The 14,854-nt window shown below is 38.8% G+C and overlaps 1 protein-coding gene across 4 annotated transcripts in view; it reads left to right on the forward strand.

Annotated features, from left to right (window-relative positions):
* ATP8A2 (ATPase phospholipid transporting 8A2) overlaps positions 1–14,854 on the forward strand; it is a 295,003-nt gene that overhangs the window by 69,707 nt on the left and 210,442 nt on the right. For all 4 annotated transcript variants that reach the window (XM_017731391.1, XM_017731389.1, XM_017731390.1 and 1 more), the window contains one exon: positions 1,838–1,902. In XM_017731391.1, the coding sequence (XP_017586880.1) occupies positions 1,838–1,902 (65 nt within the window). The remainder of the gene's footprint in view (positions 1–1,837; positions 1,903–14,854) is intronic.

A 14,854-nucleotide genomic window follows, 5' to 3' on the forward strand; every position in this document is an offset into this window, starting at 1 on the left:
GGAAAGAATAACCCTGTTATGGTGGGAAGTACTTAAATTTGTAATATTCTCTTTTTCTCAGTCAAAATAAGGAAGTTTTTTTTCAGCCTGGAACTAACTTTTAAAAATGGCAAACTGACTTGAGAGAAAATTCAATGTTTTGTCTATGACTGTTGGAGGTTTGCTTCTCAGTTCTATACTACCACCTAAGACTCATTCACAGGCAGAATCAGAGGCTGTCTGGAAAGCTTTCATGTTATAGGCTGCATGTCATTAGAATATATTTTGTCCCTTTCCTAACAGGTGTGAGTTCATAGTCATTCTGTATTGTTCTCTGAAGCAGAAATTAAAGGTTGCACTTTATGTTCATAGTCCACACAGCTGTGAAAATGGAGGAGAAACTAAACTTCTGCAGGTAATCAAACCTGCTGCCTGAGAGTGCTTGGCTATGATACAAGCATGTCTTCCACAAAGGAACAAGAGGGATTTACTTTCTTGACAGAAGTCATGCAGACATGTTAACCCTGGATTATACCTACAAAACTAGCCCAATTATAAAAACTCTGTAGCCTGAGGACATTATTTGCATTGCAATTGATGACCCAGTATGGCCTTTCTAAGGAACCAAGAATCCCACAGATGATTTCATGCCTCAGTTGTTCTCTTGCTGTTGTAAGATATCATCTTTTTACAGTGACTGTGCTGTTCATCTTTTGATGCAGTGGCAGCCTTGCAGTGGTTCTTCACTGGGACATTACTCTTATACTGCAATAGCCTCTAGTCTCTGTTTAAGAAAAGTAAGAGACTTCCCAAGATCCCAATTTATTTGGTAACAATTTCTTAAACTTGCTGTAATTAATTTCTATACAAAAACACATTAGAAATAAAAAATAATTTTATTGAATTTCCTTTTCCTATGTAACTTAGATGAGCAATAAAAGGTGTGTGCTTCAAATAAACTAATTCTCTGCTATTTTATGAAGCTTACATGATCTATGCCAATCCCAAGTGAACTTGCATGAGCTTTTGGACAATGTAGTGGGGTCAGCCTGATCCGAGTTTGCATTTGTCTCTTGCCATTAATTTGAGCAGAATTAAGCTGTTTATTCTGTAAATGCTTAAACGGTCATAAAAATAAGAGTTTTTTTGTGTCTTGAGAGTTTTTGTTTTGAATTTTGGTGTCCTGGGAAATGTACAGAACTGCTTTCTGGGTGCTGCTCCAGACTATGGTCACTCTCATTCTTTCACGTCCCAGTCCCACACTAAGAATAATCTAGTCCAATTGCCTTGTGCCTATAGGAGGAGTTGGTAGGGGCTCTGTGAATGTCATTGATTTGTACTACTTGATGAAACTCAAGACCTTCCACAGTGAGTACTCAGGAGTGAAAAATGCTCATGTAAGCTTTGTGTGGGTTAAGGGAACTGAGTAGCATCAACTGAACACATGTGTGCACTTCCAGTCATCTGGCACAGATGCAACTGTGCATTCAGATCTGTTCCTGTAAGGTGCTGAAGGCAAACCTGCCTTCATGTAGACTTAAAAAAAGAAAAAAAATTGCTGTAGGGCTACAGGCTATATTTACTGCATCTAGTTCACACAGTGTTTTCTTTAATTAAAACATCTCAAGTGACGTATTTGAAAATGCAGATAGAATGCCACCTGTGTTCCTAGTAAATCTGTCGTGTTGGAGTGTGTCCTGTACACCATTTCCAGCAGTCTGCCTGACTGGAGTAATTGCTCCAAAAGTGAATTGTCATTTGACTTACAGATGCTTATCTTAAGGTTGAGCTGAACCTTAGATAGTCTTCCAAAAATTAAATCCTTGTGTTTTATTGTCTTTTTTTCCCCCTCTTGCAGGGTACTCTTGCAGACTCATTTCACAGAGTATGTCTCTCATCCTGGTCAATGAAGATTCGCTAGATGTAAGTAAGCAAATTCTGATGTAATTCTTGGCAGAAGGGGGTGTTGCTAACAAGATGGAAAGTTGTCAAGCTTTCACATTGAATTTCTCTTGCTTACCCCTAGGGGTAGCAAAATGAACAATTCATGCTAAAACACAGGTGTGTTGTGTAAAGTGTACTCCAGAGGTCTTCAGTCACAAACTGTACAAATCAAACTGAAGTCTCAGAACAAGCAACTTCTTAGGTCCATGGGTTTGATTCTGCTGCAAACTGCAAAAATCTGCAGCATGCCATCGGGAAGATAGTTAAGAGTTAAGGTATAGATACAGGAGTAATGTGTTTGAAGAAAACTTGTTTTTTGTTTTTTTCTATCTTCAGTATTGCATGGAACAGCTCTAACCACACCTGCATTGTGAGCTTGTCTATGTACTGTAACTTTTGAGACCTAAAATCAGAATTTTTCTGCAAATGGTTGCCATGCTCCTCATATCTATGCAAAAATTAAATAGAAAAATCATATATTTATACACAGATCTTCCCAGGAGACATCATTCCATTTTGTGTGTTTCAATGTCCATATCAGTATTGGATATCACTTCAATATCTGATTTCTATTAGAGGTATTTGTAGGACAAATGAAAGTACCTATAATAGGCAGCATCTGACATTTGCATTCAGAATTGGCAGCTTGACTGGATGGGAGATGCAAAGCCTGCATCTTGGAGTATCAGAGGAGTTACTGGATATCTGCAAATCTGGTTGAAGAGGGTAATACTGTTGTGGCAAAGTTTTCACTGGCTTAGTGTTATTTTCCAGTCGCCTTGATGTGATTCCAATAACTTTGTGTGTAGAAAACTTTGGTTACAGAATCCAGCTGTGAACAGTATTGGAAATTTATCAGTAAACATAAAAACTAGTGGAAGCTCTTAGCTTTAGTGGAACATGTTGTTGCACCCCCAGCATGTTTGCCAAAGACACCAAGCTGAGTATCAAGCTGTGTGGTGCAGTCAACACACTGGAGGGAAGGCATGCCATCCAGAGGGATCCCATCCAGAGGGATCTGGATGGGCTTGAGAGGTGGGCCTGTGTGAACTTCCTGAAGTTCAAAAAGGCCAAAGGCAAGGTGCTGAACTTGGGTTGGGGTGGTCTCAAGCACAAGTCCAGGCTGGGAGGAGAATGGATTGAGAGCAGCCCTGAGGAAAAAGACTTGGGGTTGTTTGGACAAAAAGCTCCATATGACCCAGCAATGTGCACTCACAGCCTAGAAAGCCAAAGGCATCCTGGGCTGCATCCAAAGAATCACAGCCAGCAACTTGAGGAAGGTGGTTCTTCCCCTCTACTCTGCTCTCATGAGACCTGACCTGGAGTGCTGCAGGCTCCCTATCCCTGGAGGTGTTCAAGACCTAGGCTGGATGGGGCTTTGAGCAGCCTGGTCAAGCGGAAGGTGCCCCTGCCTATGTCAGGGGGGTTGAAGTTAGATGATCTTTAAGGTCCCTTCCAACTCTTACTCTTCTATGATTCTATGAAAAAAAAAGAAAAAAAGGAAATGGAGAACCATGGCATATCAGAAAAGGAACTTGTTTTGATATATAGTTGCTGCTCTTTTAAGTAAAGAAAATGTTATCACATGATACATCATGAATATTGAAGGTGACTGATGGTTTAGCTCAGATAGCCTATGTTTTTCTAAAACATGAGTACAAACTTGTGGAGCTTCTGAACTGGTTCATCAAAAATTCTTTGCATTGCATCAGTCTTGCTTTCAGTCTAAAGTAAGTCTGTTGTTTTTTTCTGAAGTACTCTTATTGCCATTTTAAACGTAGAGTTGAATTTTATATGTTTGAATATAGAACTTAGGTTTTGTTAACAATTGCCTCTAATTCTTTTATTCTAAGGTGTCTTTAAGTATTTATTGCCAATTTTTCAGCATGAGATCTCCATAGTAATACTTATTTTCTGTTGCACCTCTAGCAGAAATTTTGACTTCTGTTCAACTGAGCCTAAAATCAAAGGTTCTCACACTGAAATTCTGTAGCATTATATTTAATATATTCCACCTTTGAAATCTATTAATACTAAAAATGAGTTTTTACAAGATCCAAGTTGAGCTTAGAGCTTTTAAATATTGATACACTCCCCCCTTTGTGCAGTCCCCGTGTGACTTTTCCCTCCCACTTCTGCTCCTTGGCATGCAGCAGCAGGTGAGATGTGATCGAACAACTGTCTTTGCTTGGTTTTGAGAGATAAATTTTTTTCTAAATCATGCACTTCAGGGAAAAAATCAATCACTTCTGTTCTCTTCAGGGAACTCCTGGGAATAGAAAAGACTAATCCCTAGCTTGATTCAATTGAATTCTTGAAACTTAGGATAATAATCTGCAAATGTCTATTCCTTACAGACTTTACCACATGCATACATGTACTCACTTGTTTTTTCTTTTCCTAATAAAGCTTTTTGAAATGAGAATATTTTGAGCATGAGATTTACTTTGAGTGTAATTCTTGGGCTCAGTTTCTGTTTAATTAAATTGGAACACCATAAAGTCTTATTGTGCAGCTCTTAGCCTGGAAAAATTTCTTTCATTGGCATCGTGTAGAATTTTGAGTTGTGGGAGCAGTGAGAAGGGTACCTGAAGAAGGGAAATTGGATGACCAGAATGCTCCTGGCTGGAAAACCTCTAATGAGAGAGGTGATGTTACAACCAAGGAATGTTGAGTGTGTTTCTCCCCATAAATCCTGTAGTAAGAAGAGCTGGGAAGTGTATCAGTTGCTTATCACATAGGACTGTATTTAACAGTAGTGGAAGGACAACACTGAAAGGACCCAGTTCTGAACCTGTGGATAGTATTTTGCTGTAAAGTAATCCTGTTGATGTAAAAGGAGTTACACTGTGAGTGTGTTCTGCAGAACTCATGTGGCAGGAGTGACTGTCCAGGGTTATTTACCTATGTGTGAGTAACAGCAAAGTCTGTTGAAAAGATACAACTAAAAGTGTAAGCAGAAGCTGGCCTTCCTTGCTTTTCCACTTGCTCAGGTATACCTTTTGCATGCTTCACTGTTGGGATGTACGTGTTTGTGCCATCATGGTATTTTGTAGTATTCTTAAAAAACAAGCATAGCTTCACAGTGTAATTTGTCATCTGTAGTCAGCATTTTGACTTCCCAAGTAGCCTTAGTATCTGCAGGGAAGCTTTACATACAATTGTGTTTTATATTCCAACAGTGGGGACCTGGAAAACTGGTGTACTAGTTTGAAAACAAACAAGTGGGAGGCACCAAGTCAGAATAACAATTTAACAGGGAAATTAAAAAAAAAAAACAAGAAGATGGTGGCTGCAGTCCTCCTGAAGTGATGGGTGTGGTTCTGTTGAAGCCGTGGTCCTGTAGAAGGTTCTGCCCTTCCTCAGAAGGTCCAGTGGTGGCTGTGTAGCTCCTGTCCTCTGGGAATCCAATGGAAAAGGGTGTCTGTGGTGTTCGGAATCTCAGATTATATCCACGATGGGATGCTTGGTTCCTCCTTCTGGGTGGAGCATCTCACAATAGCATGATGAGTCAGGAGGCCAGGCATTGATGGGCCCATTAAGCAGAAGATAGTCTGGAGGGAGGAGGCAAGGAAACACTGCCCCTCCTGGTTTCAACAGCTCATGAGGATAGTAATAGAATACACTGCAACCCAGGACAACTGGTTATTTTGTTGTTTATTTTAGCTATTCTGTAGGGTAGCGTTACTATGAAGGTTCTATAAGGAAGATCTATTAACCTTGAGAATATTAGATTTTTCCAGCGACTTTCATGATCTTCATTCTTAATGGGCACATTTCCTTCCCACACTCCTTAAGAGTTAAAAAATATTAAGGAGATCTTTAACGGGCATCATTATTCATTGTATTTAATACTGATACATCTGTAGATGTGATATTATCTGGGAATCATGGATCTGGTCACTGGACTTAGCCATATGCTAGCAATAGCAGATTTTGTTGGGTTATTGTCTAAAACATTTTCTAATAACCATTGAGAACTCAAACTGTGTAAAAGAAGAGAACATGAGCAGAAGACCATTAAAAATAATTGTTTATCAGCACATTTGTCTTTGAGCAAAGAGTATGGTTCCAGTAGTGTCCTCTGTACTAGACTTCTCAGAAAGATTTGCATAGCATTATGGCTTCCACAGAAAGGTATTACCTTCACCTACAGAATTTATTCAGCATATGCACCATGTGAGTTTCTTATGTAAATCTGTGTTTCAAACTCGAGCACAATTACAGGAGACAGTGCCTGTGAAGCTCTGAGAAACTAAGGGAGTGTTGCTTTTGGGATCCTCATTCTCTTGCAGAAGAAGGGATGTCTGTGCCTTGTCAGTGATGTCATGCTGATTACTCCCAAAGAATGGGCCTAAAAGTATTATCAGCTTTTCAGACTAAAATGTTACCTAATACTCCAAATGCTCCAAAACCTTGGTATCATGTGTGCTTCAGCTGTACTAAAAGGTAATAAGGTATGCAGCTACTGCTGGGAAGACAAGAACAAGCCTGGTACTGCTAATGCCATGGAGGTGCTTTGGAGGTTACATCTTGTGTGTTGCACTAGAGGGGAGGCGGGGGCTTTTATCTCCCCTGCTGTCATCTGCCCACATGCATTCAGACAAAGTTAGTGTTCTGGAAAACTGCTCGATGTGAGCAAGCTCAGTTTGAGCCAAGCATCAGCTCCGCTTCAGAGGGGCATCTGCAACAGTTCTCTAGTGTCTTGTGGCTAGTAAAGTTACTCTAGTTACCACTCAGCCTGGAATTGTAATCAGCTCTTCTGTCTACCACTGGGGATTTGCAAAGGAAGCTAATTAGGAAAACTAGGGACATAATACATTTTCTATTGTACAAAGCTTTTACTATTGCTCCAATTTCTGTTTTTCTTAATCTAGAAATAGACATCAGGCTAATAAGTAGTTACATAAGGAACAGAGTCTAGTAATCAGCTAAGTCTTCAAAAACATTAGGTAGAGGGGATTTAGGTTTTTTTGTTTGTTTTTGAGGAACAAATAGGATCTTTCATAACTCCAGGTATTTGCTAATCTGCATAGAAAGTTATTTGTATGGATGTGGAAAATACACAGCTCTTCATGTGAAAAGCTGCTTTGATTTGAGTGTACTGTATAGAATTATACATGAAAGAATATAGGTGTTACCTAGACCTGTAGGTTTAAGTACACACAGGACTGTGTAACTTAAGTATTAGATTACCATTTTTTCAGGAAGTAATACTAATAGGTTTGAGCTGTGAGTGGTGAATGAGTTGAGCTGGTATTTTTGTTTCATCCTGCTTTTCGCTTTTCACAATTCATTAATGACTGTTCTCCCTTATCTGTGGCTCTGTTTTTTCTGTTAGTGTTTTCTGGCACTGTGATAGTTGGTTTGGACGAAAGTGGGGGTACTTGGACCTGAAGGAATGCAAGGACCCTTAGGAGTGCTAAGAAAAGGTTATCAAATAACTCTTCTTTCTGTAGCTGGAAATTGTGGGGTGAGAAGGCTGGGGAACACTTTTAAAAAACCAAAACACACTGTTTTCAAAGTTACTTTTCCTTTCATATTTTAAGTTTTGATAGTGGTCATTCTGACAAGAGACGATTTTAGGCAGCTGGTATTTAGCAGATGGGGGCTGATGCCTAGTCCGTGCTATAGGACAGAATAGATCATATTACATAAAAATGGAAAGGAAGAGTGTGCGTTCCCCGAATTCCATTTAAAATTTGCTGTCTCGTTTGTAAGAGTTCTCATATGTTAGAGGAAAATGACTGGGAACACTATTTCTCTTAAAATTGCTAATGATCTTCACGTATGTGAAGGCTTATATCAATAGATGATCACAGAGCATTATCCAGATCTATTTTCTGGTGCGTAGGTAACAGCAGAAGCATGGCTTCAGCTGGATGGTGAGGGAAGTATCTGTTTGCTTTGAAGATGGGATTCTCTGCAGCGTACTGATGTGCTTATTTTTATTAAGCAGAAGAGGCCATGGAAACATAAGGATGTGCAATCAAGTGTTAAATGGATTTTTTAAAATGAGAAACTACCCATGAAATGCAGTTTTTTTTCTGATATTAAAGCATGATGGTGTGTTTTTAGGGGAATAAGACAAAGCTGGTGTCTGATGTATAGATGAGTTACGGGTACTAATCCTCTTGATTGACATGGCTAATACTGCACATCTGTAGAAAGAATTCAAATTTGTCTTTTGTATTGAAGGGCAAGAACTAAATAGTCCTTTCGTCTTCAAGATACTTTCATATCTGGTCTTTTGCTTTCATTGGAGGGGTTCCTTGTTCATGCAAGTTTGTCTGGGGGTTTTAAGAATAAGCAGTCTTCCTTTCTTGGTGTGGAGCCAGCCTAAAGTAATCGGATTTATTCATCTGCAGTGTTAACGAAGACAGTGGAGTAACTGCTTCAGGGTGGCATGGTATATCTTGATCATGTATTCAGAAAACAGAGATACAGGTATCTGTGGTCCCTATAATACTGACTTACTACTACTTTGTTAAACAATTTTTTTAAGATTATTTCCTTTCTCGTAATAATTAGAGAATCATTCTTGTAATTGAAGCTTGATTACTCCAAGTCTTCTCATCAGTCACATAAAGGAATAAATTCCCTTCACAGGGGAATTAAGGAAAAAAAAGATGTTTTACATCTGGTGGAAGCTAGAAAGTGTCCCACAGAATTTCTCTGGGTTGATTGTTCTGTCAGAAACTAGAATTAAGCAATTCTCCAGCTGTATGAATTTAATACCTAAGTATGTGTTCCCTCTGCTTTTTAACCTTCTGCATAGAGTAGAACCAATCAGAGGAATCACTAAGGTTTTTACATAACTTTGTCACAGTGGGGTAAGCTTTTGTTTAACTGAAAAATGTGTCAAGGTGCATTTTCTCACTGTTTCTAGTTGTCTAACTGGCATAGTTAAAGGATTATGTTAGAGGATTGGTGTTGCTCTTTCATATTTACTAAGTCTTCTAATTAGCTTACCGTCTACACATCTTAAATAGTATTTGCAATCTCCTCTCCATGTGTTCGAGACAAAACTTGATTTGGCTATCTTGAATTTTCAGCTAATTCCCAAATCCTAAATTATCATAACCTGTGTTCTAACTGGGCCTAAAAATCACATTTCTGAAGTGTTAGACTATAATGGTTTTTTGGAGAGGTTTGGGAATGAGTGTTAGTCAGACCTGAAGTGATTCAGATGTCCTCCTGAAGCTTCCATTATGCTGAGTTTTGGTGGTATCTATGTGTGCTTGTGGTGTACTTTGGATTTTCAAGCTAGCCACATTGAAGCTTTCCTCTGGCTAGAAAGATTGAGGAATTTGGTGTCTGTTACTAATTCAAGTTCTTGTAGCTAGAGTACAGAGTTCAATGAAATAAGAAGATATGGCTATTTGTAGAAAGATGGTTCTGCAGTATAACTGGGGACCATTTACATGGCTAATAGTGACCAAAGTTGTCTGGTTTCAAGAATTCTGTGTTCTTGGGGTGCAGAGGGGGAAGGTCAGCACAGCATGTGCTTTTGGATATAGAGTTTAGTAGAACTCTGGGAAAATGTGGATGAATAAAGCCAATTAATGGTTAAGGGGCATTGTAAGATCCAGGTTGGTAAGGTAATACTTGTCTGGATTATAGAATTGAAATTTCACAACTTACCTGTAAATAACATAAGGAAGGGGGGATGGGCTCACAACTTAACTGGCTGACTTTTTGAAAACTTGTACTTTCTTTTCAAGTTATTAAAACTTAATTGGTCTGTCTATAGTAGGTTTAATACTACCAGGTTCTCAAGGGATTTCTAGTTCTATCCAGGGCTTGACAGAAAAAATCTACAGTTCAATAGACAGAGTTAATAGGTTTAGTAAATATTAATAAAATAAATCTTTAGGGAAATTACTCTGGTGGTTTAATTTTAAAAGAGAAACATAATCTTGATGATTTTGTGGAGCTTTCTTACTAAAATTATTTTTAGTAATTGAAGTGGGTATCATATTTATTAGATAAACTTTAATAAAAACTTCAGATGTGTAGGGTAAACTGATAGGAAACTAAGTGTGTTTTTAAAACTCAGGGAAAAAGAGGTCTTTGAAAAGTTAGTGTTGACTTCAGGGAATGGTGTTTGTTTGCCTAGAAAAGAGAAGCTTTCCTAGGGCTTTCTTTATATTCTTGTCTTTAAAAAAAAGTAAAAATGCAGGAAGCTGTCATGATGGAAGCAAATCAGATGTCGTGTCCAGCTTCTCAGCTGAGTGGATACCAGTGTCTGTGCTGGGCAACAGTTAATGCTGCATCGATAAGATTTGCTTCCAGTTCTTTCTAGAACTAGAACCAGTGAGCAGGGCAGCAGCAGAGGTGCTCTTGCTTCCTGAGCTACCTGTGGATGTCCAGGAAATGTCAGTTTGCAGCAACTCTATATGGGAATAGAACATCTAAGTTGTAAGGTCTAGGATCAGCCAAATTAAAACTTTGTCAATTTTAAGGTAGAGCTGAATTGTAAATGGTGCTTATCTGAAATGGTGTTGTACAGCCCTAGTTTATAATATGTTATAGAGAACTTCAAGTCAAACAAAACCAACATCTGTGTACGGGCTGGCCTATGGCCTCTAGATGCATTATGCCATGCAATCATTCCTAACAGTGGGAATTGCCAACAAATACATGTCAGTTTTAATGTTTTGTTGCTTTTAAATCTGCAAGGAATAAGCAAGCCTCTTATTAGAGGAAAGCATAAAATGGGTTATTTGTGGGAGTCTGGCAAAGTATAGAGTAGCTGGAAGAAGATTCACTTCCTCTGTGGTTCACTACCTGATATTAGGAATTTTATTGAAACTTTAATGTAGGTAGACAGAGCATTTTTGTGAAGTCAGGCAAGGACAATGGAGAAATCCAGTGTGATGGTTTTGGAGGGAGAGAAGGCAACAGATGGTTGTTTAGCTTTTTTGGACGGAATTTTTTGTATGAGGGAAGTATGTGAAGCTTCTTAAGAAATGGCAATTATTTAGCTACTTGAGATTACAAATAAAGTAGATCTTGTGACAAATCATTTCATTCATGCTTGTCCAGCACCCAGGAGCCACATGAACCTTCAGTAAGGAAATCGGCATATCAGAGATATAATTCTGGCAGAAGGTGTTAGAAAGTACATTTGCCAAGAAGGAATTGTTGCTGTTTGTCAGTATACTGGGAGTTAAGGTGCTGTGCTGAAGGCAATAGTTGTTGCTCTAGATGTGGAACAGGAGTGTTAGTAGGGTTACCTCCCAAGAGCAACATAGATCTTCAGTATAACTTTTTGTGGTGGTCACGTAGAGGAAATTCTCAAACTAAATATTATTCAAAATAATGGTAGTCATGTAGGACCAAGCATGCATCTAGCACATGTTTTAATTTTGTAAGAGACAAAACACTCCTACTTAGACTGCCTTAATTTCTGCACTGGGAGTTAGTAACCTGGCCTGTCCACTGACCTAACTGCTGTGCATTGTCTACTGAACAATTGTCAGTGAACGTAAAGTCCTGGAGTGCCTCTAGTTTTCTAGTTTTCATCACAGAAGCCTGTGCTTAATTGCCTGGTTTTGGCTGTTAATTTACACACTCTCATTATTGCTGTCATAGTTGTTGGGGTTTGTTTGTTTGTTTTAAGGTAAGGAAGCTTGTTACATAAGTGTGCTCTACAGAAGCCTGGTGTTAATACGAAGTACAGTAAACTGCATGTTTTATGAACTAAATAGAGTAAATAACATGGACTAAAATATGAAGAAAAATGTTTGGTGTGGTGTTTCTTGGGTTTTGTGGGTTTTTTTGTTTGGTTGGTAGTTTGTGGGTGTGGAGTTTTTTTTATTCTAGTAAGACATTGAATACAGTCTGCTGTAAAAATGGCCAGTGTGGTTTTAAGACTGTGTCTGCTGCCTCACAAATGCAGTTTCAGTAACCTTGAGTTTGGGTTCACACGTGCAGTTGGCTGGTTGCAATATGCTTTTCCATTAAGCATTTTTGGAACATATCATGCTTTATGAGCAAAGGTTAACTAGGGCCTGAAGGAAGCTCGAAGCAGCAAAGTACAGATGTATTTGTAGCAGAGGACCACTGGCCAAGTCCAGGATAATTACTGTTACATATTATTTAAAGATAGACCCTCTATTGTTCAACTCTGCTAGTGTCTTCCAAAGGACGGTGTTCTGCCCTAACTAATTTCAGTGTCCAAAGTCATTGTGGCTAGATCCCTAGTTCCCACATGGTATGATTTCAGTTCACGTAGTCAGAAAGGCAGCCTGTATGATGTAAGAATGAATATTTTGGTCTTGGAGTTGTGAGTATTGTTACCTTATCTGTGTGTTTCTCTGTGATGGCATCGGAGCTCTGGAAATCTTTATGATGCCATTTTTTGAAATAGTGTATTTACATAGAATTTTTTCGATAGGTGAACATCATCATCTTGTCAGCTAACTTGAGAGGCTGGGATAAATGGGGGCTCAGCATCTCTCAGTTTCAGGGGGCTTGCATACAGTCTGAAAAACTGCTTATTTATGGTATTTCCAATTCTTGTTAGAATTCATTGCCCCAAGTAAAGCATTTGTTGACTTGGTTGGGAGAAGGTTTTTATGGAATTTTTTTTTTTATATCTAAAGTATTAAATTGCTGAAACCAGTTGTTACATGATCTTAATATCTTAATATATAATATTACATACCTTATATAATATTAATATTGTTTCAATGAGTAATTATTTGTTTGGGATCTCTCCCATAGATTATATCCAATATTAGAATGTCAAGATTATTAAAATAGTTGTATGAAGTTATTTGAAAGCTATCCTTAGTGCCAGCATCAGGACAACTCTTACAGAACGGTCCTTGAATGGAACTGTTCAGTCACAGAACCAAGCAAATGCTTCTCGCCTCCATTAGTCTCAAACACACTACCTGGGATTGTTGTCTCCTGTGTAGCTTTGAAAGTATGAAGACACTGAATTGTCAGCTGAACACATGTAATCTTTCAGATTTGCAGTGTGTCTGGAATTTCAGTGCTGGCTGAGCTATGGCGGGTGAAGAAACTGCCTTAAACATGTGATGTGATGGCAAGGGCAAATGGCCTTTTAATGTCACCTTACGTAGTATTAAATAGGACAGTGTTTAGCAAAGGCCGTTTTTCTACTCCTGTGCAACTTGGAAGTGCTTGGAACATTCAAGACTTTTCCTTTTTTTTTCCCCTTTTTTTTTTTTTTTTTAATAATCTTACAACTTGGAAGTGCTTGGAACATTCAAGACTTTTCCTTTTTTTTTTCCCCCTTTTTTTTTTTTTTTTAATAATCTTAGTTAACAAAATGACTAGGGAACCGCTGAGTGGAGGTTTTTGCTTCCTTTGATCTTCAAGGAGGCCAGTGGCAAAGCTGCTCTTTTTCCTGCTTGTTTCCTTTTCCACTACTACCTAAGGCTGATGCAAGGCCAGACCATGACCAGGCAGTGCTTCTCTGAAGCTGCTGTCAGGAGAGGTGTGCTTGTTCATGCACATCACCCTTCCCCTTCTGTGCTGAGAAGGTACTGTTATTTAAGGGAGACAAGTAGTATAAAATAATCTCAGGCTACTGTCTGATATTCAGAAAGATCTTGATGCCCTGTACCATAATATCTTATAAACCCTTAGCTTTTCATGTTTTAACATGTTTTCATGTTATTGTGTTATGTTTTTAAAATCCTCTAGATGGGCTTCAGGCTCTTTAGGAGCCTCCAGCCATTCACTTTTATCATTAAGCCTAGTCTCTTCTGAGTAGTTGAAGCCGTGGTCTAGGAGCAAACCTTTTTTAAAAGTTAGGCACAGAAATTATTTGGACTTAGAATTGAAGTAAAATTTGGTATAAAAAGTGACAATTGTATGGCAACTTCTGGACTGCCTGTGGTGAGCTGGTCCATACACCCAGGCCCCACTTCTCCAAAGACCTGAGGAGGTGAGGGGAGGCTGTATCCTGCTGCTGGCTCTTCTTGTGCCATGTGGTGAAGGATGGGCTAGAGGAGCTGCCTGCCCTGTGCCCTGTTTCAAGGGTGGAACTGAAGGCAGGAGTGGGGGTTTGGATCTGTGCCACATCTAGTTTGTCATTGCTCACACATCTGCTGCCAGTTAAATTAAAATTAATTGCTCTAAGAAAGCTTGTTTATATTTGCTTTTTCAGACCTTTTTATTTTTCATGGAACTGTAGAATGGTGTGAGTTGGAAGGGACCTTTAAGATCTAGTTTCAACCCCTTCTGCCGTGGGCAGGGGTTCCATTCCCTAGATCAGGTTGCTCAGGGCCCCATCAACCTGGCCTTTATTGAATATGTCTGGGTATGGGGTTTCCACAACCTCTCTGGGCAGCAGTTTTTGTCCTTTTGTCACTGTAATGTGCTGTGCTCAAATTGCAAGACAGAGGGATTGCATTTCTTTTGGTGTTTTGAAGGTAAGGATCATTGAGGATGAATTGATCTTGGTAGAATTCCATTAGAAAATCTAATCTTCAGACTTTCTCTGACAAAGATGTTAAAGCTGGGCAGTCTTTGAGGTATTTACCTGATGTTATTGTTGTGAAGTACTAATTTTGTAATCAAACTGCAACAGAAGAGTTTACATCATGACAAATCTTACTTGAGCAAAACTATTGAGTAGATTCAACAGGCTGGCTTGCATACAACCATTTGGATAGTTTTGTCATGCTTTTCTCATTTCATGATCTAATGCTTCGTAGCTAGTTCGGTTATGGGTCTTGTATCAGCTGGACAAATATATAGCTATCTGGATTTCTGGTATTCTGATCTTATAACACTAAATTCTTTAGTTTTCATAATTTACGTGTGGTGCCAATGCTTGTGTTTTGGATAGCTCTCCTGTTACTTTCCTTCAGTTATTGAATGAGAGTTATTTGATCCTACAGTTCTAGAAGTGTTCAGATAGCGAAGATCTCTGTGATTTAGCAGGAAT

The sequence above is a fragment of the Corvus brachyrhynchos genome, unplaced genomic scaffold (assembly GCF_000691975.1).
Source record: "Corvus brachyrhynchos isolate BGI_N302 unplaced genomic scaffold, ASM69197v1 scaffold103, whole genome shotgun sequence".
Classification (NCBI taxonomy): Eukaryota; Metazoa; Chordata; class Aves; order Passeriformes; family Corvidae; genus Corvus; species Corvus brachyrhynchos.